Source organism: Schistocerca cancellata, chromosome 2 (assembly GCF_023864275.1).
Source record: "Schistocerca cancellata isolate TAMUIC-IGC-003103 chromosome 2, iqSchCanc2.1, whole genome shotgun sequence".
In the NCBI taxonomy this organism is placed as follows: Eukaryota; Metazoa; Arthropoda; class Insecta; order Orthoptera; family Acrididae; genus Schistocerca; species Schistocerca cancellata.
In genome coordinates, this window is record NC_064627.1 from 29371995 (window position 1) to 29397013 (window position 25019).

At 42.3% G+C, this 25019-nt stretch overlaps 1 protein-coding gene across 1 annotated transcript in view; it reads right to left on the reverse strand.

The window, feature by feature from the left end:
- The window catches only part of LOC126150417 (PDF receptor-like), a 435326-nt gene that overhangs the window by 277870 nt on the left and 132437 nt on the right, over positions 1-25019 (reverse strand). Inside the window, exon 2 of the mRNA XM_049915876.1 lies at positions 6943-7053. Coding sequence (XP_049771833.1) covers positions 6943-7053 — 111 coding nt within the window. The remainder of the gene's footprint in view (positions 1-6942; positions 7054-25019) is intronic.

Consider the following 25019-nt stretch of genomic DNA (forward strand, 5'->3'; position numbering starts at 1 on the left):
ACGCTTGATGTTTTCTAGGCCTAGGCTTATAGATACAGCAATAAGGAAGCAAGAGCAATTTACATCTCTAAAAAGAGCAAGAACAGAAGTTGGAAAGATAAATGGAGGTACGAAGAAGGTAAATGCGAAGAAACCATGGGTAACAGAAGAATTACTTCAGTTAAAACTTCGTGGCAGATTAAAACTGTGTGTCGGACCTAGTCTCGAACACGGAACCTTTGCCTTTTGCGGGGAAGTCCTGTACCGTCTGAGTTATCCAAGCACGACTCCCACCCAGTCGTCACATCTTTACTTCTGGCAGTATCTCGTCTCCTACCTCCCAAACCTCACAGAAGCTATCTTACGAACCTTACCGACATAGACTCCTGGAAGGAAGGATTTGCGGAGACATGGCTTAGCCACAGCCTGGGGGATATTTCCAGAAGGAGATTTTCACTGTGCATCGGAGTTTGTGCTGATACGAAACTTTCTGGCAGAATAAAACTTTGTGGCTCTGGCTAAGGCGTGTCTCCGCATAATCTTACTTCCAGAAGTGCTATATCGGCAATGGTTTGCAGGAGAGCTTCTGTGAGGTTTGGAAGGTAGGAGACGAGGTACTGGCAGAAGTGAAGCTGTGAGGACGGGGCGTGAGTCGTGCTTGGGTAGCTCAGACAGTAGAGCACTTGCCCGCCAAAGGCAAAGTTTCCGAGTTCGAGTCTCGGTCCGGTACACAGTTTTAATTTTCCAGGAAGTTTCATATCAGCGCACACTCCACTGCAGAGTGAAAATCTCATTCTGGAAATACTTCAGTTGATAGGTGGAAGAAGGAAGTATAAAATTGGTCAGTGGAATTCAGGAATACAAGTGGCCGAGGAAAGAAATAAATAGAAGTGCAGGGAGAACGGAAGAACGGAAAATAAAATCGAGTATGTGTTATATGACAATCAGTTTCTCTTTAGCAAAGGTAAAGGCACCTGAGAGATAATTCTGCCGTTGCGGTTAATAAAGGCAACAAGACTAAGGAAAAATCAAGATACGCTCATAGGACTTGAAGACCTGTAAAAAGTGTTCGGCAATGTAAAATGGCGCTTGATGGTCGAAATTCTGAAAAAAATAAGGGTAAACTGTAGGGTGAGACGGGTAATATACAATACGTGCTAGAGCCGAGAGAGAATAATAAGAGTGGACGACCGAGAACAGAGCGTTGGGATTAAAAACGGTGTAAGGCAGGGATGTCGACTTTCACCCCTACTGTTCAATCAATACATCGAAAAAGTTATGATGGAAATTAAAGAAAGATTCGTGAGTCGGATTAAAATTCAAGCTGAAAGGATATAAATGATACGATTCGCTGATGACATTGCTATCCTGAGTGAAAGCGAGAAAGAATTACGTGATCTGCTGAATGGAATGACAGTCTAATGAGTACAAAATACGTACTGAAAGGCGAAGAAAAGCGAAAGTAGTGAGAAGTAGCAGAAATGAGAACAGCGAGAAACTTAACAACGGACTGATGGTCATGAAGTTAAGGAATTCTGCTACCTAGATACTAAAATAACCAATGACGGACTGAATAAGCAGGACATCAAAAGAACACTAGCGCAGGCAAAAAGCCATTCCTATCCAAGAGATGTCTACTAGTATAAAACGTAGGCCTCAATCTGAGGAATAAAGGAATAAATTTCTGATAATGTACGTTTGGTGCACAGCATTGTATACAAGTAAAATATGGACTGTGAGAACTGAAACATAAGAGAATCGAAGCATGTGAGGTGCGGTGCTACAGAAGAATGTTGTAAATTATTGTGGACTGATAAGGTAAGGAATGAGGAGGTTCTGCACAGACAGAATCGGAGAAGAAAGGACTATATGGAACACTGACAAGAAGAGGGGACTGGAAGATAGAACATCTGTTAAGATATGAGGGATTGACTTCTATGGTACTAGAGGGAGCTGTACAGGGCAAAAACTGTAGAGGAAGACAGAGGCTGAATACATGCTGCAAATAATTGAGGACGTAAGTTGCAAATGCTGCTCTGAGATGAGGAGGTTGGCTCAGGAGAGGAAGAGTCTGAAGAGTGGTGACTCAAAAGAAAAAAAGAAGAGAGAGAGAGAGAGAGAGAGAGAGAGAGAGAGAGAGAGAGAGAGAGAGAGAGAGAGGGAGGGAGGGAGGGTCCAACCGATATGGTCATGTGCCCAGGAGAGAGGCTGCAGGCGATGCCGTGGTGTTAGCACAGGAAATCGAGTTGGTCGTCTACTGCCATAGCCCACATTTTTCCTGCACTGCTCTAACGTTTACGTTCGCCGTACGTCCCACATTGATTTCTGCAGTTATTTCACGCAGAGCTGTCTTGTCTGTTACCACTTACAGCTCTACGCAAACGCCGCTGCTCTGAATCGCTAAGTGAGGGGCGCAAGTCACTGCATTGCCTGTGGCGAGAGATAATAGCTTTTTCTTGTCCTGACCGCAAATTTATTTCACGTAGATACTTCTCTTAGCGTGTTCCTGACAGTGTCAGTCTTCAAAAAACTATAAATCTAGAAGAATAAAGTTGCTGGTGACAACTAAGCAGGCAAAGCATATGACCATGCGTAAGTTCAAACATATCCTGAACTCTAATCCATACAAGTTACTTCGCCACGGTTACTGACGACAATCATAAGTGCAAGCTGAAAGGCACGTAGTGCTCAAATGGCAAACAGTTTTCTTCGCCAGAAGTTGGTGTTCAACTCTCAGAAGTAAAATTAAAATAATGACTAAATCTTTATATTCTTGACGTGCTCACAGGGCATGCATTCCAAAGCCTTACAAAGTAGATTAATATAGTAATACCGCTAATGCAATAACTACTACATTAAGTCCATATACCTTATATGTAGTCCCACAAGTTCTGTGATCTTATGTGTACTCTCATGCGTTCTGTCGTGAAATGTATACTATAATCATAATATGACGTGTAAGTAGGCTGTTTATGTTTTCTTATTGGCAACGTTACGTAGCGCTCTGTATGAAAATCACTGGCTGTGCTGTGTGCAGTCTGTGGCTAGTTTGCATTGTTGTCTGCCATTGTAGTGTTGGCCAGCGGCAGCTGGATGTGAACAGCGCGCAGCGTTGCGCAGTTGGAGGTGAGCCGCCAGCAGTGGTGGATATGGGGAGAGAGATGGCGGAGTTTTGAAATTTGTAACACTGGATGACATGAACTAAAATATATATTATGACTGTTAAGGTAAATACATTGTTTGTTCTCTATTAACATCTTTCAATTGCTAACTATGCCTATCAGTAGTTAGTGCCTTCAGTAGTTTGAATCTTTTATTTAGCTGGCAGTAGTGGCGCTCGCCGTATTCCAGTAGTTCGAGTAACGAAGATTTTTGGTGAGGTAAGTGATTTGTGAAACGTATAGGTTTATGTTAGTCAGGGCCATTCTTTTGTAGGGATTTTTGAAAGTCAGATTGCGTTGCGCTAAAAATATTATGTGTCAGTTTAAGCACAGTCGTGTACAATTGTTCTAAGGGGACGTTTCAGACGAGATTACAAAATTTGATTGTACATATTTTAAACAAAATACTTGTAGTACAAAAACCAGTACACAATACACATATAATAACCATTTGTGCGTTTCCATTAACAGGCATACACCTCTAGCGACCATATGTCGAACGGCAGAGGGTACCTTTTACCACTGCTAGCCTTTTCTTTCCCCCTTCTATGGAACGAGGGGAAACCGACTGCCAATACATCTCCGTACGAGCCCCGATTTCTCTCGTCTTAGCGGTCCTTATTCGAGGACTACCTTACAGGCGGTAGACTCGCTCTGTAATTTGTCACCAACGCTGGTCGTCTAAACTTTCCAAAGAGTGATCCACTAAAACAATGTCTTCTATCTTTCAGGAATGCCAGTTCATGGTCACAAAGTATTCCATTAACATTCGCATGTTGATCGAACCTATTAGTAACAAATTTAGCTTCACATTTCTGAATTCATTTCGAGGTCAAACACTCGGGTGGTACTCAAGAATGGGTCACACAAGCTTTGTGCACGCAGTCTCCTTTACAGGTTATCCACACCTTCCTAGAATTCTCCAAATAAATAAAAGTCGATCATTTGCCATTTCTTCAAACCGACCACGTGTGCTCATTTTACTTCACGTTGCTTTGCCATGTTACGCTCAGTTATTTAATCGTAGTGACAGTGTGAAACAATACACTAATAGATGTGAATATTGTAGTGTTATACACTCCCGGAAAAGAAATTAGTACATGTAGAATGACGACGTCGATTTCGATCCGATAACGGCATTTGCCATCTGGGAGATGGCAGATGTACTTATAATGGTTTCAATGTCGGTCGCGCACAGATTGCATAAAGACATAGCTACCAGAGCGCCATCTACGTCTACCCCTTATATAGGGGTGACTCGTGGGACTGGTCAACCAACAACTCTTACAGAACTACGTGAACACGTCGACCAGATGAGGCGTAACGTATCCCAGGACTGTATTCGCCATTCGTGTGATCTACTAGATGCCAGAGTCAGTGCTTGTATTGCTACCTGCGGAGAGTGCATCATGTACTAATACGGGTGTTTCAGCAATGGTCGATACTAGGTATCTCAGAACCGCTTGTGCTACTGACCTGTGTCACGTTCCCCCCCGTTTGCCAACAGGGATCAGCAACTCCTCAGGCACCTAAGCATCACGGGGTTGCATATACATAAGGCGTTGCCTTTCCGGACTGCTTCGATCTCAGCAAGGACGACAGACGGAAGGTCAAGCCCCATCAGAGGTCCTCCGTGCCAGCGACCTATTTTCTCCACCGTGTCACACATGCGGAACTGGATCGGCAATCATTCCTCCACGCATCTGCCGTTTAGGATGGCTCGAGCCAACACATCTGCAGTCCACGCCCTAGCTGTTAGCAGCCCTTCAGTCAGAGCCCGTTCGGAAGACACTGTAGCAGAACATACGACTTTCCAGCGATATCCCGAGAGGTATCTGTGGGTCACCTACGCTGAACCCACAGCCTCCGTTGTTAGGGGCTATCAGTGCTATAGTCTTCACAAAAATGACTCTGAGCAGTATGGGACTTAACACCTGAGGTCATCAGTCCCCTAGAACTCAGAACTACTTAAACCTAACCAACCAAAGGACATCATACACATCCATGACCGAGGCAGGATTCGAACCTGCGACCGTAGCAGCAGCGAGGTTCCGGACTGAAGCCCCTACAACCGCTGTGCCACACCGGCCAGCCACAGTCTTCACACCCCACTATGTTTCTACACTATGTATTCCAGGCATATGTCTGTTAGTGTGTAACTGGGTTGTATCATTTTTGATTCAGAAGATTTTTCCTTTGTTATTAAATCTGTCCAGTTTGGTTGTACGGATGCTGTTCAGAAAGTATGGTCCGATCGATCGCTAAATGGAAACCACGGTCAAAATAAATGAAGCTTCACATAGATGTGTTGGACCGAGCCTCTAGTATGGTCACTGATCGCATCACGTCTCTCGTTTCAATTCTGATCGTACAGCGAGCACATAAAGATGCCTAAAGAACCGTGTGAGCCGGAAAGTATGATTGCCTGTGGGAGATTTCGCCTGATTTCATGCAGCCGACATAACGTAACTGCCATGCATATCCTCCTACATGACAAGCCTCGGCCGCATACTGAAGAGACAATGAGATGGCTCCTGCAGCGGTTTCGATGGGAAGCGTTTCGTCACCCACCATACAGCCCAGACTCGGCTCCCTTTCTGCTCACATGGACCGCTGGGTATGAAGACAACATTTTGACACAGACAACAAGCTGCAGATAAACGTAAAATTCTGGTAGCAAACACAGGTGGCTACCTTCTGTGACGAGGGTATTGTAAAGATGGTACAGTGCTATGGTAAATGTCTCACTCAAAGCGGTGTCTATGTAGAAAAATAGTTGGAAGTAAAACATTTTTTTATTTTTTCAGTGATTTCCATTTCGCGACCGATCGGATCTCACTTTCCGAACAGCCCTCATAATAAATCTCTGTTCTTGTTTACCTGTGTCTTATTATCACTTATCAAGCATCTCTTCGTGTGAGATACAGCAGTCTGTAAATGTAGTCGCCTTATGTAATCCAGATGCACTGTTGCGACAGTAAATCTAGAGTGAATTGGAAATCTCTAAAAGGCTGTACCATTTTTTGTTCTTTTTTTGCGGCAGGGTATTTTCCTACCCATCTGCACTGATTCGACATTGTTTCCACATTTAGAGGGAGCTGTCATTCCTCACATCAAATGTAAATGTAGTCCATGTCATCCTGTATCCACCAGGAGCTACTCAACGATCCCACTTCCCTGGACACTACTGTCGTAGATATTGGTTACCCAATCTGCTAAATCGTTTACGTATATACAGAAAAAAGCGGTCTTATCACACATCCCTTGAGTGCTCTTGATAATACCTTTGATTATGATGAACACAGAATGAAATAAAATGAAACCGGTAATAGATCACCCTTGGTGATACACATGGTTAAGACGCGTGGATCTTGGTCACACATGGGTTTTCCTGTCGAGTGCTCTGCCGAGCTAACTGGCTTACACGTTTGTCTTCTTGCTAGATTCTGTTCGTCCTATTAATTTTGGATACGTCTGGCCTTGGTATTCGTAAATGTAGGAAGGTACACTATATCGATTTGGGTTGAGGGTCTGTTTAAACTTGTGAATGTTAATGTGGTTTTCCAACGTAACTGTTTCTTGATACTTTATCCTTGTTATTGTACAAATCTTTGAAGATGGCATGTGTTCGATGTGCGTCAGTCGGAGTGAGTCAATAAAGGACGGGACAATTGTGTTTACATTAACATTAGGCTTTACTTAATCTGCCATGATCATTTTTTCCATTTGGGGCTAGGATACCAAGTGTCGTGAGAAAAATGACCACAATAACACTGTTTTACGATGATGGACTGGTACTCACTGGTCTGGTCGAGTCCGTTGAAGCTGGGACAGCGCTGCTTGGCCGTGGTGCCCGCCCTGGTGGGGGGCCAGCACAGCACCAGGTCCCACGTCCAGTTGCAGTACAGGCCGCCTGGGAACATAAGACCTAGAGACGTAGAGACCTCCTGCAAACATAATACAGTCTGTTGTTTCTGGCTACATGAATTCCGTAACACTAGAGGGGTATTCAATGGGCCAATGGTCTACCAAGAATAAAATACATAGAGAGAAAGCCTGTCTAAAACTTTTACAGAATCAAGCCTGCAATTGTAAGAGTCAAAGGACATGATATGGAAATGGTAGTTGAGAATGGATTAAGATAGGGTGGTAGCCTTCACCTGATATCATTTGATCTATAAATTGAGCTACCAATAAAGAATACTATGGACAAATTTGGAAAGAGTTGGCAGGTCAAAGAGAAAAAATATAACCTACACAGTTTTCCGATGACTCTGAAGTTGAGTCAGAAACCTGTAAGATCATATGAACGGGATGGATAATATGATAAATAAAGCTTATAACATGAACATCAACAAAAGGAAAACAAGAGCAGTAGAAGAAAGTCAAATAAAATTAGTTGATAGCGATAAATAGTATGTTAGGAAATGAGACACTAACGAAGTCGATGGGTTTGTCTGTTTCGGCAGCAAAATAACTGATAATTCCCGATGTAGAGAGGATACGAAATTCATGCTGGCAATAGCGAGAAAAGTGTTTTTCAGAAACAGAAAATAGGTAAGTGTATCGATGTCTAACATAAATTTAAACTCGAAACGTAGACGATAAACAGTGCAGATGTTGAAGGTAATAGAAACTGGAGAACTATGATGCCATAGAAGAATGCTGAAGATTAGTTAAATGGGTCGAATAACTAATGACGAGGGACTAAAACGAAATGAAGAGAAAAAAAAAATGTGGAACAGCTGGAGTAAAAGAAGAGGTCGGTTGATAGGACACACTGTGAGGCATTTATGTATTATGAGTTAAGGGAAGGCACTGAGTGGAGTAAAAACTGTAAAGTGACACCAAGCTTTGACTACAGTAAGTACATATATGTACATAGATAGATAGATAGATAGATAGATAGAGAGAGAGAGAGAGAGAGAGAGAGAGAGAATGTCTCAAACCCTTTGCGCCAAACTGAAATTTTCCGTCTTATTCAAACAGATGATAGTGTTTCCACAACGGAATGTACTGAGATAGGTCACAAGTCGTCGGAAATGGGTGAACGCTGTGTTATGGACACAGTGTTCAGCACATAACAACAACGTAGCTCACAATAATTGTTGAAAACTACGAACGCACAAAGTCAATGCATACAGGGCAAGCGGAGCATGAATTTCTGCTACTCTCTTTAAAAGATCCTCGTGTCTGTTGTACCAGGTGACAGACCATAGAAGGCATGTCTTCATTCGTTTCTACAAGGGTTTCGTACGCCAACGTCTCGACGTAACACCAGAGGAAACCGTTGAGAGGGTGTGATCCAGCGATCGCGCTAACCATGGGACAGGACGGCCCCTTCGAATCCAACGACGACTGTACGTGTTGTTAGATGTTCATCGGCGTTCACATCAAAGTTATCCGGTGCATCGTCGTGTTGAACCCACATTCTCTTGCGAACCAGGGGACATCTCGCAGAAACAGCAAGTAACGTGGACCCTTATAACAGGAAAGCAGCAAGTAAGTCCCTATTATATGACCTTTGGCGATGCCTGCTAGTATGTTGACAGAGAATCAAAGATGATGGCCACAGATGTGGGTGGCTCAGTAATTGTCCTCGCTCCAGACATGCTTGCCGCAGCTGTTGAAAACACCATCACGGGTGAATAAGGCCTCATCTATGAACGATGAAAGCCATACGAATATGGGCACTAGAGCACTGCGGTGCATAATCCATTGCCAGAAATGAAACCGAGGCTCAAAATCCGTTGGACCCAGTGGTTGAACACGTTCTTTTTGACAGGGCTGTAAGGCCTGTTCCACCAGTACTCTACACACAGTGTCCTTTGAAGTGTTTAATTCACTATCAAATTGACGGCTGCTTATTGCTGAGGAGTCGGCCACACGACCCAGCACCAACTCGTGAAAGTTAGCTGTCTGAACATACCTCTGGCGGGAAGCCTGATCAGCTCTTTTGGCGTGAATGGTCCCATCTCTCGTAAGTCGCTATCCATGGAGATAAGCTTCTTCTATATAGGATTACAACTGTTGGGAAAACAATCTCTGTAAATTTGTGGTGTTTTACGGGCACTACAACCTGCTGCACCGTACATGAAACGGATGTCTGCCAACCCTCGTGACGACTAACGTTCCATCTTTGACTACACATCATGCACTGTACAGAGTAACGCAAACAACCATAGACATATCACAAGCTGTCTACCGCAATGGTCAAGCGACGCCAAGGATAGTGGTGTGCTTGGGGCACAGGCAGATCCGCCGGTACGATGCATGCGGCCTTCAGAAGACACACGTGCTGTGAGCTAAATTGTGCACACTATGTCTGTTTGGTGGTCAGAGGTCCATGCTGTTTATCACACGCTGTCCGTTCCTCTGTACAGCAAACACCCAGAATCTTTGCTCTTCGAGCGCCGTTGTCATGCGTGCACCGAGACTGGCGGTCGTCGCTTTGAACAATTACTGTAAGCTACTTTGTTACGAACTGTACGTTACTTATCCATAACACAACAAATATGTTTTTCCGATTTTTGGTTCCCAATCTCTATATACTGTTTGTGGGCCCACTATCACGTATTTCAATTTGATCCAAAAGGATTGAGACACCCTGTATAGCTATCTTCTTCAACCCATCGTATGCTTTAATGAAACTACTTACAGGGTTATTACAAATGATTGAAGTGATTTCACAGCTCTACAATAACTTTATTATTTGAGATATTTTCACAATGCTTTGCACACACAAACAAAAACTCAAAAAGTTTTTTTAGGCATTCACAAATGTTCGAAATGTGCCCCTTTAGTGATTCGGCAGACATCAAGCCGATAATCAAGTTCCTCCCACACTCGGCGCAGCATGTCCCCATCAATGAGTTCGAAAGCATCGTTGATGCGAGCTCGCAGTTCTGGCACGTTTCTTGGTAGAGGAGGTTTAAACACTGAATCTTTCACATAACCCCACATAAAGAAAACGCATGGGGTTAAGTCGGGAGAGCGTGGAGGCCATGACATGAATTGCTGATCATGATCTCCACCACGACCGATCCATCGGTTTTCCCATCTCCTATTTAAGAAATGCCGAACATCATGATGGAAGTGCGGTGGAGCACCATCCTGTTGAAAGATGAAGTCGGCGCTGTCGGTCTCCAGTTGTGGCATGAGCCAATTTTCCGCGGGCTACGCGTGAAACTTGCCCGCACGTATTCAACCGTTTCTTCGCTCACTGCAGGCCGACCCGTTGATTTCCCCTTACACAGGCATCCAGAAGCTTTAAACTGCGCATACCATCGCCAAATGGAGTTAGCAGTTGGTGCATCTTGGTTGAACTTCGTCCTGAATTGTCGTTGCACTGTTATGACTGACTGATGTGAGTGCATTTCAAGCACGACATACGCTTTCCCGGCTTCTGTTGCCATTTTGTCTCACTGCGCTCTCGAGCGCTCTGACGGCAGAAACCTGAAGTGCGGCTTCACCCAAACAAAACTTTATGAGTTTTTCTACGTATCTCTAGAGTATTGACCATATGTTAATGAATGGAGCTACAGTGAATTTATGAAATCGCTTCAATCATTTGTAATAGCCCTGTATAATTTGTTGCACGAGAAAGAACCCTAATAAATATATTTTTTCGTCCTTAGACACCACACAAATTGGATACAACAACATAAACAGTCCAGAGATTGTAAACAAATACAGTGCCAAGTAAGTCAAAGAGCATTCATTGCCAGCTTACATTGCGCACACAGATAACAAATGTATAAGAGTTTAGCGCTTTACAGCCTCTTCAGTTAAGAACAGTAATACTGCAAATAATAAAAAATAAGAGAAAATAAAAGAAAACTATAAACCAAAATTGCAGCATATTTATATGACAATATACCATTTGGTGATTTGGGAGGTGTTTTGTGATTGATGTACACCAAAAATAGCTATGAAGTACTTCAAACCAAAATGCAAAATGCAGCGGCAAATAGTTTTCAGTCTGAAACTTCCTGGCCGATTAAAACTGTGTGCCGGACCGAGACTCGAACTCGGGTCCTTTGCCAGATGAAAACAAAAGTACGAACAACTATCAGACAGACACCTAGACAGTATGCATTCCACACTTTGGGGAAATCATATAAGAGCACCTTTTCCCACCAGCAATAGATTATGTAATAAACCGCCACGCAATGTAAAATCGAAAAGACGTATTTTCCATCTCAGACTGTCATCAGATAAAGTGCAATGAATGTCCAGTAGGGTATGAGGGTGAGACCGGACGGATCTTCCAATCTAGATTAAACGAACTTAAAAATGCATTTAGGTACAACATCCTCCACAAATACGCCATAGTTGCTTACATTAATGTCATAGGTTATGCTTTCAACAACACAAAAATATACTTAATTAGGCGACAAGCCGAATCTCTGTGAAGAACATGACGCTTTCATTCACAATAAAAGAAAAAGTAAATGAAAAATGGGCGCAATACACTCAACGACAAAGCAGAGATAGTGGCAATGAACTTTTTTTAGAGGCTTTCGAAGCATACTGGACGACGAGTACGTCTGCTACTGTACATTTCTCAGTGAAATAGTTCATAAAATATCTCCAGAGTCTCCGAATCAAAGCTATATCACAGAATTTTGCTGATATATACATTTCTAACTTTTATTTTACTTTTCATAATTTTTGACACTAATGGTATTTGCAAGCCAAGAGGTTGTAAAGAGTTGTCTGTAAATTATATCCGAAATTGGAAGCTGGTACTGAATGTTTTGGCTCACAAGGAACTTTATTTCTACATCTATAAAATCTCTGGAGGGTTTATGTTGTTGTTTCGTCTTTATTTGACATCAAAATATAAAAAAATAATATGGGTGCGAACCTCATGGTACTCTTTGTTGGAACATTTTGTAAGTAGTTCAGTTATTGTTTAAAACCTATAATACTACTGTCACACTGTCTTAACAAGTGCTTGTTATATCATTTGTAGGGAAATGAAATTCAAAACAGATCTCTGCCTACTTGCGGACAAAAGTGTAATGTAATCCAGTGAGCCATCTGAAGACTCGAAACGCGTCGTAGGAGAAAATAAAGAGTGACTGAGAAAATAGCTTTCATTTATTTTACAGACGCACGTCAATTATAATCAACTGATAATGTTGACCATGAGCATTGCAGTAACTTTCTTATTTTACGCTACCCAATAGAAACGAAGTATCACCATTATTTACGTTATTTCTTTGATTTCTGAGCTAAGGTTGTTTCCAACGAGAAAACCTTGTTTTTCTTCTCTCTACATCTAGTGATGTGAATGGGAAGAAGACAAGGATATCGGATCAGATGACCATATGGTAAAATCAACAGCAGCACAATGTGGTATAACGGGAGTAGGATTAATTATGAATAGGAAGGTAGGGCAGAGAGTGTGTTACAGGAAGCAGGTCAGTGATAGGGTTGTTCTCATCAGAATCGACAGCAAACCTACACCGACAACGATACTTCAGGTATACATGCCGACGTCGCAATTTGAATAAAATAAATACAGAAAGTATATGACGATATTGAAAGGGTAACTCAGTACCTAAAGGGATACGAAAACTTAATAGTCTTGGGGCACTGGAATGCGGCTGTATGTGAACGAATGGAAGAAAGGGTTATAGGAGAATATGGGCTTAGTACTAGTAATAAGAAAAGAGAAAGGTTTATTGAGTTCTGCAACTAATTTCAGCTATTAATAGCGAATACTCTGTTCAAGAATCATAAGAGGAAGAGGTATGCTTGGAAAAAGTCGGGAGATACGGGTAGATTCCAGTTAGACTACACCATGATTGGAAGGAGATTCCGCAATCAAGTATCGGATTGTGAGTCTTGCCCAGGAGCAGATATAAACTATGAGCAGAATTTTTGTAGTGATGGTAAGTAGGCTATAGTTCAAGAGGCCAGTCAGGAAGAAAAAATTTGCAAAGAAGTGGGATACGGAAGTACTAAGTAATGAAGAGATAAGTTAGAAGTTCTTTGAGGGTATAGATAATGCGATAAAGAATAACTCAGCAGGCAGTTCCGTTGAAGAAAAATGGACACCTCTAGAAAGGTCAGTCACGGATGTTAGAAAGAAAAACATAGCTACAAAAAAAGTAACGGCGAAGAAACCATGGTAACAGAAGAATGATCTCAGTTGATCGATGAAAGAAGGAAGTACAAAAATGGTCAGGGAAATTCAGGAATACAGCAATACAAGTCGCTGATGTGTAAAGAAATAGGAAGTGCAGGGTGGCTAAGACGAAATGGTTGCATGAACATATGAAGAAATCGATAAAGAAATGATTGTCGGAAGGACTGGCTCAGCATACAGAAAAGTGAAAATGGTGTAACATTAAAACTGCAATGGGAATTCCACTGTTAAATGCAGAGGAGGGAACGGATAGTAGGAAAAGTACAATGAAGGCTTCTACGAGAGGCAAGATTTGTGTTTTGACATAATAGGAGAAGAAACAGGAATTAGTATGGAAGAGACCGGAGATCCCGTATTAGAATCAGAATTTAAAAGAATCACAATCTTTCTCCATCCTTCGTCCATAGTTCGTCATGAGAAATTCCTGGGTAATGATGGCACAACACGGTGATCGACAAAACCCTTAAAAATATTTGTTAAACCCTGACTAGAAGAAATGGCGAATGATAGCACATTTGTTAAAAGATCAGGAAATAATTTCCAAGGCGGCGTAGGAATAAGCACAGGGCAAAATTAGTAAGGGAAGGCAGGGATTGGAATATATACAACTAATCGAGGACGTTGAGTTAAGGGTTTTAACAAAGACTCATTGCACAAACAATATGACCTGACGACGTGAAGATACGAATCAGTCTTACAGCCACCTTCAGGGACCCAGTCTCTGAAATGGGTGAACGCCACAGCCCTGCTTGCCTAGAGAGCAAAACTTCTAAAGGAAGCGTTCGGTACCTGCACTGTATTGTTAGAGCTTTTCTTATACCGATCTTGCAGCCGGAACGTGATGTATTGTTCCAACAGAGTAGTGCTCACCCACACAGTGCCCAAGAAACTCAATGTGCTCCTGGTCAGCACGATCTCCGGAGTTGTCCCCAGTCGAGCACGTGTGGGACATGATGGGACGAGGAGTGACTCTTGCGACTTATCAACCAACAACTCTTACAAAACTACGCGAACAGGTCGAGGAAGCGTGGCGTAACGTATGGCCCGACAGTATTCACCATCCTTAAGATCGACTGGCTGCCACAGTCAGCGCCCGCATTACCGTCCATGGAAGCTACACCACGTACTAATAACGGTGTCGCAGTTTGGGTCGACACCTGCTAATTCAGCATCGCTTGTACTATTGATCTGTAAATGTAACCATTTCATGTAGACCAGATGCACTGTTGCAAAAATAAATCTGGAGTGAATTGTAAACGTCTAAAATGGTGTGCATGGGTTAAACGAATAATATTTAGCTTATAATTATCATCGGTTTGCCCCACAAGGGCCTGGATTATATGAAATATGGTCAAAATGAATCTTTTGAAGGTATGTTGATCAGAAACTATTATTTTTGTGTGTTGCGCAGATGCGATGGTATCATCTGTTGTGTCGGCAGATTAGCCAACATAACGTACACTATTTTAGAGAGGAGGCCGAAATGCACGCGTCAACTCACGCAGGCTTGCTTTAGGTCTGAAACAGGATACGTAATGAATGCTATAAAGAAAAGTACGTAGCTGCTGGAATACTTAACTTTAATCCATCTTTTGTATACAGCATTGTTGATGATACAAGTGAGACTCTCTCTGGAAATGGTTAATGGCGCCTTGATAGGTCGTAGCCATGGACGTAGCTGAAGGCTATTCTAACTATCTCTCGGCAAATGAGAGAAAGGCTTCGTCAGCGTAGTCGCTAGCAAAGTCGTCCGTACAACTGGGGCGAGTGCTAGTACGTCTCTCAAGACCTGCCGTGTGGTGGCGCTCGGTCTGCGATCACTGACAGTGGCTACACGCGGGTCCGACATGTACTAATGGACCGCGGCCGATTTAAAGCTACCACCTAGCATGTGTGGTGTCTGGCGGTGACACCACATCATCAAAAGCATTTCTCTAGCACAGTGAGGATACATAAAGTTGTAGGAACCACAAAGCTAATTTGTAGTGTAGAGGGAACCCATTACTATTTGTTCTCCCTCAGAAAAAAAAGAAAAAAAAACCTCTTAGACCACGTGCGCCGGATAGCGGCTTCCTGCATTAGATGTTCAAAACTCTTTCCCCCTCCTAAATGCAGCGAGGTGGCCCAGTATTTAAAGCGCCACCTTCTTCTATCTTTTCGCAATTACGTGCGGGATCCATTGTCACTTAATCACTTTACTTCATTACCGCAAAGTATCTTTGGACCTAAGGGTATCCAGTACATTTCCCAAACTAAATCTTTTTGCTGTCGTACAGCACAGTTAGTACACTGTGTTTCACTCTACCACATTATTTTTGTCATGTCAGGACAAACTGAACCACAAATACTTACGATGCACTCGATTTTTTATTTCATTTGGGAACCCTCAAAGCTCTTATTTTTGTTTCTGTGGTTTCCGCTGGTTCGAATATCTTCTTCAGAAACACTCCTTTCTTCTAGATCCGTCTGAGTTTCGTAGATTAAGTTGTAGCTGTTCTTTCTCTTGTTAATATGGCGGAATATTTATTTTGTTAGTTTACCATTACACTTTATTGACTAAGTAGTACCAACGAACAGTGAGCCTCGATTGCTTTGGGTACAATAATAATTTTGAAAGTTTTGAGCTAACAACTTTATTTAAAATAGTGAATGTAAGAAATTTCACTCGATATAGCATTAAAAAGCCATTTAAGCCTTCCCTTAACCCTTCCCTTAGCCCTAGAACAAACCATATCTAATATTAAGTACCATGATAAACGACGTGGCATTTCCACAATCTTCTGATTTGAAATTCTGATGGAGATAATGTTTCCTCCAGTCTATGTCATGTTTCTGGCAATATTAAAGGCATCTCCTTCACTAGTCGCCTAACATCCCTTTTTATACTTCAAGTTTCGGTATTCAAAAAACTGATGGGTCTTGTGGTATTTTGCCTTTAAGAAACAGTTAATTTACAAGGGGATTTAACTACGCTTTACGAAAATTTCACAGGTATCCTAAGGCTAGGGTACAAATTTCGCAAACTAGGTCACCTGTCACGAGAATGTACTGCAAATATCTAATACTGTCTTACTGATATCGCAATCATCAAAGGGAGGGCACAAAACAATTCAGTGGTGTGTCATCAAATTCGATGGTATATGTACGGTAAATGCGAATGAAGTAAGATTTGAATGGTTGTTCGTGCGGGTTGCTTTGCCTGTGTAATTAATTCTTAAGTTTGCTCTTGAATGTCTTTCTGAGTGAGGGATATGTTCTGACACCGGGCAGTCAATTGTATTTCATCTATCGTTGTTGTTACTGCCGGTAAGCGGCGATTCTCAGAACGGGCCTGTTCATTCTCTCCAACTGGCGGTGCTGCATACGTACAACAGTCAGTGAGCACACATGCTTCCAATACATGCGCTGGCTGCCGTCTGTTTGATGGTTTACACAGCGAACTCTAAACGTCCGATGCTTGATTCAGGTTGCATTTCCCATAGAATGAGTAACCTAGATGTAGTGAAGCATCTTAAAAGACCTAACAAAAGGCAAGGGCTCCGGTCCAGGTTGTATACCAGTCAGCTTCCTTTCAGAGTAAGCAGCAGCAACAGATCTATATTATCATTTATACAAAGTATATTAGCCCTCGCTAGTAGAAATATCCGTACCAAAAGACTATTCTCATGAAGAAATGGCTGCCATCGACAGGGGATATAAAATTGACTCCATACTTTCACATTTCTAGAAGATCGACGGCGTCTCTCACAAGCAACACCGACGTCTAATCAAATTGCGTGCCTACGGAGTATCGCGTCAGTTGTCCCACTGGATCTGTGCATTTCAGTCAGAACGGTCACAGTTGGTAGTAACTGACTGAAAGTCATTGAGTAAGACAGATGTAATACACGGCGTTCCCCAAGGAAGTGTTGTAGGCACTCTCCTGTTCCTGATGTGCATAAACAATTTAAAAGACAATCTGAGCAGTCGTCTTATATTGTTTGTACACGTTGTTGTCATTTAGCGACTTGTAAAGTAATCAGATAATCAAAACCAGTTGCAAAATGACTTAGGCAAGTTACCTGTATGGTGTAAAAGGTGGAAATAGAACATAAACAATGAAAAGTGAAAAGTCATCCATTTGAGTACTAAAGGAAATCTGTTAAATTTCGGTTCCATGATAAACCACATGAATCTAAAAGTTGTAAATTCAGCTTAATTTTTGGCATTACAGTTACAATTAAGTTAAAATGGAACGATTACATAGATAATGTCTTGGGAAAAAACCAAAGGCAGCATTTTATTGGCGGAACACTTAGAAAACGTAACACGTCTACAAAAGAGATTTTACACTCCGCTTGTACGCCATATTCTGGTGTAATGATGTTCGGTGTGGGATCCACGTCAGATAGGATTGACGCAGGATACTGAAAAAGTTCAAAGAAAGGCAGCTCGTTTTGTATTATTGTGAAATAGGGGAGAAAGTGCCACGTATATGATCCACAAATTGGAGCTAACAGTAATTAAAACAAAGGGGTTTTTCGTTGCGGCAGGATCTTGTCGTTAAATTAACTCACCAACTTTCTCCTCATCGTGTGAAAATGTTTCCCACCTACATAGGGTGAATTGACCACCACAATAAAATAAGGGAAGACAGAGCGCGTCCGGAAAGACATACGTGTTCGTTTTTCCCGCACGCTCTTCGAGAGTGGAACGGTAGAGAAATAGCTTGAAGGTGCTTCGATGAACTCGCTGGCATTCACTCAAATGTGAATTGCAGGGTAATCATATAGACGTAGATGTAGAATAAAAAGGACTTCGGCTTTGTTCTAAGACTTGCAGTATTTTACATTGTTCATACCTTGCTCAACCACAACAAGCCAGAAGTTTGTGTTGTGCGCCAAATTCTCAGCCTTACTGAATTTGTATCTAGTGATCTTGTTCAAATGAAGGGAACGGAATCACCGTTCCGACAGCTTTGGTACTATTTTCGTGTAGCTGTCGTGTGTTTTGGTCTAGTCTGAGGGGATGCAAGACGGGCAGTTACTGCAGGTGCTGCTAGAACTCTTGCTACGGACTGTGTGGCTTCTCGTGCTGAGTTATTACTAAACAGCGCTGACATATCTCTCGCCATTGCACTTTCCATTTTGTTGCAGCGGTAGCATATGAACATCGACTGCGAAACTTTTTTGTGCTCTTACAATTAGCCTCCGTTGGTCTTTAAGCCTGGGGGGCATGTGGCTGTACTGTGAGCGCAAATGTCCGCAGCACCTGGCCTCGTCCTAACGCATGACGGGAGCATGGAAACTTGTAACATCCAAATCACACAAGGTGTGTTTCTTAGACACTAATTCCGCTGGGAACATTAAAACGTCTATTATTTGTCCAACCTTCCTGCTTAATGAGGGTTACCTTGCCACAACTGATCAAGGTCGCCAGAAGTTATTTATCTGGTACTTACATTGGCGTTCCGCTGGCCTGCAGCGTACACTGACCCAGGCCTGCATGGAGATGGAAACTCTCACTGCATACGTAGATGTATTTTTAAAGAGTGGTTCTCCTCGCGCAAACTGCTTTATACATAGACAGGAGCTATTCGGACGCCTGCCCGTCCTCTTTCGGAGTACTGCGGCGCGGTGTGGGATCCTTACCGGGTACGATTATCGCAGTACAGCGACAAAGTTCAAAGAAGAGCAGCACGTTTAGTATTATCGCGAGAGTGTCACGGGCGAGATACAGGATTTGGGGTGGACATCATTAAAACAAAGGCATTTTTCTTTGAGTCGGAATCTTCCCACGAAATTCAAAAAATGGCTCTCAGCACTATGGGACTTAACATCTATGGTCATCAGTCCCCTAGAACCTAGAACTACTTAAACCTAACTAACCTAAGGACAGCACACAACATTCAGTCATCACGAGGCAGAGAAAATCCCTGACCCCACGCCGGGAATCGAACCTGGGAACCCGGACGCGGGAAGCGAGAACGCTACCGCACGACCCCACGAAATTAGAATTTCCAACTTTCTCCTCCGAATGCGAAAATATTTTGTTGACGCCGACCTACGTAGGAGAAACGATCATCATAACAAAGTAAGGAAAGTCAGAGCTCGCACGGAAAGATATAACTGTTAATTTTTCCCCTCGATTTTCGAGTCTGGAGTAACGGAGAATAATTGTGAAGACGGTTCCACGGACCCTCTGCCAGGCACATAAGTGTGACCTGTAGATGTAGATGTAGATGATCAAAACAAACTGCTTTTGATAATATCGCAAAGAGCAGACCTGGAGCTTCCTGCAAGACAAGACTGATCGTGGAACCTAACCACTCACCGATTTCCGCTATATGACGCGTGGCCGGTTCCGAAACGGATCCTAATCGGTCATGGTGGTGTTTTTTGTGCCATCTCAGTTACGGACGAGGGTTCCTTCAGCCCAGTATTCCAAAACCGCTCAGGACAGAATGAAGATGAGCCATGAGCACGGACCAGGCAGTTACCCCTCAGACCAACCCTACCTTTAGCACTCACTCTATTCCGTAAGTTGCTTTTTCTGTACTGGTCTTCAGTCGGTATTCTAATGTAACGAAGCTGTCCGCTCTAGCCTATCTTGCGCAAGTTTGTTCATGTCTGAATAATTACTGCAACCTACATCGACTTTGACTGGTCAATTATCACTACTCACACTTCCATACATCATCGCGTTAACTGTTCCTTGATACTAATTGAGGTATCCTATCAACGTATCCCTTCTCCCATCCCTCCCACATCCGATATACCCAGCTTACTTCCTGGATTAATCTACAGCACCACAGTTCAAACGTCAAATTTTTATAGCCGTGTTATATGTACTGATCACTCCATGCAAGTATCTTCAGAAAATACCGGCTAAAATTTAAATTTCTTAGTGAGAGTTGACACAGTTAACTTCTTCAGAAACACATTTCTCTGTTCGACTGTCAAGTTGCAGGCGAAATGGGAAAACATATCCGTTACACTTAACGTCATGTTTCCTAATATAGCACCCTCCGCATTCTCTGATTTAAATCGTATACATCCTGTTAGCTCTCGTTTAATTCATTATCAGCATTCACACTTCTGTACATCATCGCATTAATTATTCTGTGATACCAAACGCTCTACCAACCTATCCCTTCTCCCATCTCTCCCGAATCCGATCTACCCATCTCATTTTCTTGATTCTTATGTAGCACAACATTTCAAACGTTTACAGTCGTCTTATGTATACTGCTCACTTAAAAAACTATCCTTTCCGTTAAACAGAATTTCTAAATCTTTTACTCTCCGCGATAGAGTTACAATGTTGACGACCACCCTTAAAGCTTTAATTTCTTCTCTCTCGCCTTTGATTTCTTTCTCAGATATCTCCAAGGTTTCCATTCACAGTTTTTTCTGTGTACGAAGCGAATAATTTTGCGGACAGGTTATAACCTAACTCTCGACTTCGATGGCTACTTACCTCCTTGCCGTTACGATCAATGAGCCACAGGCTGCGGCATTGGTTGTACTCGATAAATAATCTTTCCTTTCGTAGCGGGGGGGGGGGGGGGGGGGGCTTAAGGGGTAAAAATCGAAAAACGTGGAAAGAATTCCAAATCGAGTACACAAACATATATTTCCAACATGTATGACATATGGTGAAACTTCTGAGGAACTACTTTTAAGATTATGATTTTACACTGGGTGACGAAAAGTGAAAATAGAACGCAGAATTCGTAATTGTGGAACAACTGTAGGAAAATAATAGAGAACTCAGACTGTGCACCAATCTTAACTGATCACCGCCTGAATGTCACCGGAAGAGATTGACAGTGTTCATCTAGATTACCAAGCTCTTTTGGAACACTGTGTCACAAGCCAATTATTTTGTAACGTGAGAAGAAAAAGACATTTCGAAATACTTCAAGACGGTTGTCGATGCCCGTATTATGAATTCCTCGGTGGGAGGCAGTTCTCGCAATTCTACTACAGCTGCGAAAAAAACTAGAACTCTAACAAATGTAAAGTTCTACTTTTATTCCAAAGGCGCTTACTGATTTCGATATCGTTAGTCCTAGTTTCTTTTTCTGATGTATGACATGGTTAAAAATAGACCATCAGGCTCCACAAGAATTGCGCTGAAATTTGGCAGAGCTTTGAACAATCCCTTGCTAGTGGATTCCAGACATTACTTGAATATCTTGTTACCAGAAGTATTCTTGACCTTCAGTTATATAGTTCATCGATAATCGTAACGGAAATTGATATAAACCACCTGAATTATTAGCTCTTCGCAGGACATGTCTCAGGTTTTGAAGACATTTTTTCAATGAATGTCGAGGAACAAGAAATGGTGACGCTACATTACACGATTTAACGTTATCATTAACAGAGGGTTTCAAGCGTTCCCTCGAAAAGGTGCATGTCTTCCCGATGTTTCACCATAGATAAATCACTAAGGCATCTCAGCCGCTATGTAATAGATCTGTCAACATATAGTTGAAACTTAGAATCGTTTTCCGCACAGATACTACTGTTATGAAAAACTGAGTAATCAGTCAATCGGAAAATATCATCACATTTTTTCAATAGGACATTAAAAGTGCACCAAGACGAGACATTTTAATCAAATCAGGCACGTCAACACGGCAGCAAATGCGCAGAAAACTAATCAGCAGCAGAAGACGACATCACACTGATGGCGAGCTTATGCAAGCAATTAATGCACGAGCGTCTGCATTATTATGCACAGTAGCGTGTCACGTAACTGGCACTATTGACTCTCTTTAAACCTCACTATTTGAGTGAGAAGAACCGTTAATAATCTTTTGTCCATAGCTATACGGGTAATGTTTCTATTAAAATTAATGATCGTATGAAGAGTATGTTGTACTGTGAAAATTATACTGCACTTAAAACCAGTATATAAAAACGAAACACATTCCGCTCATATTCCGTAGTAATTTAGAGTTTTAAATAAAGAAATATTAGGATAACTGGAAAGTAATGTCTTTTTTCTATACTTTAAATTCAAAAAGATAAAATTTTAACAAGGTTTCATTTTGAAGCCGTGATGTAAATACCCTCGTTATGAACAAACTTTTTCCGTCTAGTGTGCAAATTTTCCATCTAATGTGTAAATTTTCAATACCGGATCGATAAAAAGCAACTTTTTTCTGAACAAAATATCTAGTGATGGCATACTGAACAGCGTCCACACTTTTTGACACTTACAAATTGTTGTCGCGATCAGAATAAATGAAAATCCGATAGCGCAGCATCGGGCGAATATGGTGGCCGAGGCAGTACCTCCGACGCCAATTTATTAATTTTTTCCATAGTTCGACTCGCTCAGTCTTTTTTTTTTTGCATTATCGTATTGCAGAATCACACCTTTTCTGTTCATAGTCGCTGGGTACTTATCCACTAAAGATTGTTATACTCTATCCAGTTGTTCACAGCAAAAGTCTACATTCACAGGTTATCCAGATTTCAGCAGTTCAGAGTTAACGTCCGTCGAATGCTCCACACACACACGAAAGTGCCTTTTTGGGTGCATATCTGGCTTAGATGTACATCGTTACGATTCATTCGGAGAAAGCTACTGTCTTGTGCGTGTTTGCGGTGGATGGGTTAAATGGCTCTGAGCACTATGGGACTTAACATCTTAGGTCATCAGTCCCCTAGAACTTGGAACTACTTAAACCTAACTAACCTAAGGACATCACACACATCCATGCCCGAAGCAGGATTCGAACCTGCGACCGTAGCGGTCGCGCTGTTCCAGACTGCAGCACTTAGAACCGCTCGACCACTCCGGCCGGCTGGATGGGTTATCTTTGATTGTCTTTAACAGTGATAAAAATGTCCTTGGATGATCGTCCAAGGGTTTTCATGGGTGTTTCACATTTCCTCGATTGTTGACACAGATTTGCTTCCTACCATTTGCAAGTCATTGTCTAAAGTTGTTGGGCTTCCTGATCGAGCCAGAAAGATCAAAATTGCGGGGTCTCAAATCAGAAAACCAGCTTTGGAGTTTACGTGCGTCTAAAGTATTTGGATAATCATAGTAAATGTTTTTGATAGCAACTGTTGCGTTATTATACTTGCGAAACCCAAAAGCGTACGATCCCAGATACGTACCTCTTTCGGTATTTGACTGACCATTGCACCGTAAATTGCCAAAACAAAAATTAAGACTGAGTTGTTTATGAATAAACATGTCACTCTAACTATAAAACGTCTTTGGCATGACTCTCAAGCACACAGTGAGGTGATAAATGAGAAGCCAATTCTCTGAGCTGCAGACAGGCACAACTAAAAGACTGTCGGCCGCACTGGGTTGCCGCGTGGTCAGGGGCACATTGCTACGGTTCACGCGGCTTCCCCCATCGGAGGTTCGAGTCCTCCCTCGGGCATGGGTTTGTGTGTTGTCCTTAGCGTAAATTAGATTAAGTTTTGTGCAAGCCTAGCGACCGATGACCTCAGCAGTTTGGTCCCATAGGAACTTACCACAAATTTCCAATGAGAGTGTCAGAAAGAACTTCCTGGCGGGGGAACAGAGAACTAAAGTCGCTTCTGTAGATTTGGGAGCTTCCGGAAAATGACTATCGTTAGCTAGGATGGAGTGTAACTGGATCTTCCACTCATTAAATGAAAACGAAGTATCGGCATGCGCAGAAGCGACATAGCTAAGTTTCATGATCGTAGTATAAACAATGTGCTTCGTCGTCATTTAGAATGTGTATGTAATATAACTGTGTTGTCACCGCCAGACACCACACTTGCTAGGTGGTAGCCTTTAAATCGGCCGCGGTTCGTTAGTATACGTCGGACCCGCGTGTCGCCACTATCAGTCATTGCAGACCAAGCGCCGCCACACGGCAGGTCTAGAGAGACTTCCTAGCACTCGCCCAGTTGTACAACCGACTTTGCTAGCGATGGTTCACTGACAAAATACGCTCTCATTTGCCGAGACGGTAGTTAGCATAGCCTTCAGCTACGACCTAGCAAGGCGCCATTACCAGTTACTATTAAGATTATGTATAATGTACCCTCAAGAGCGATGTTCACCATTTATGGATTAAAGTTAAGTAATCCAGCAGCTATGTACGTTTTTTGCTCAAGTCTAATTTCCTTGTCCTGTTCCAGACCTCATGCCAGCCTGCGTGAGCTAAAACGCGTGTCTTTCGGCTTCCTCTCATACCGGTGTTGGCTCTCTTGCCAACCCACAACAATAACGATAGTCCTTTCCCAGAAGCATTGTCTTCCTACAGCACTGCAAACTTTCACTAATAGGTACAATACTAACATAACGTGATATAATGATTAACCTTTTCTGGAAGATCTCGTATGAACACAGGCAGCATTTCTTCCTTTTATCACTATCATGCTACAAATTCTCTCTAGCTGTTTGCGTTACGTTTCGTTGCATTTTGAACATCGTGCAAACTTTCACCACCACAATACTAACATAATGTGATATGATGATTAACCTTTTCTGGAAGATCTCGAATGAACACAGGCAACATTTCTTCCTTTTATCACTATCATGCTACAAATTCTCTTTAGTTGTTTGCGTTACGTTTCGTTGCATTATGAACATCGTACATTATTCCAGACGCTAATGTGACAAATTGTTAATATAATCAGTAAAGCCAATAAGATGGCTGCGAGAGAGTGCGACTGTGACTGAACGGCCAATCTCCAGATCTAGCAAGCATCTTCATTATTCGCCCAGAA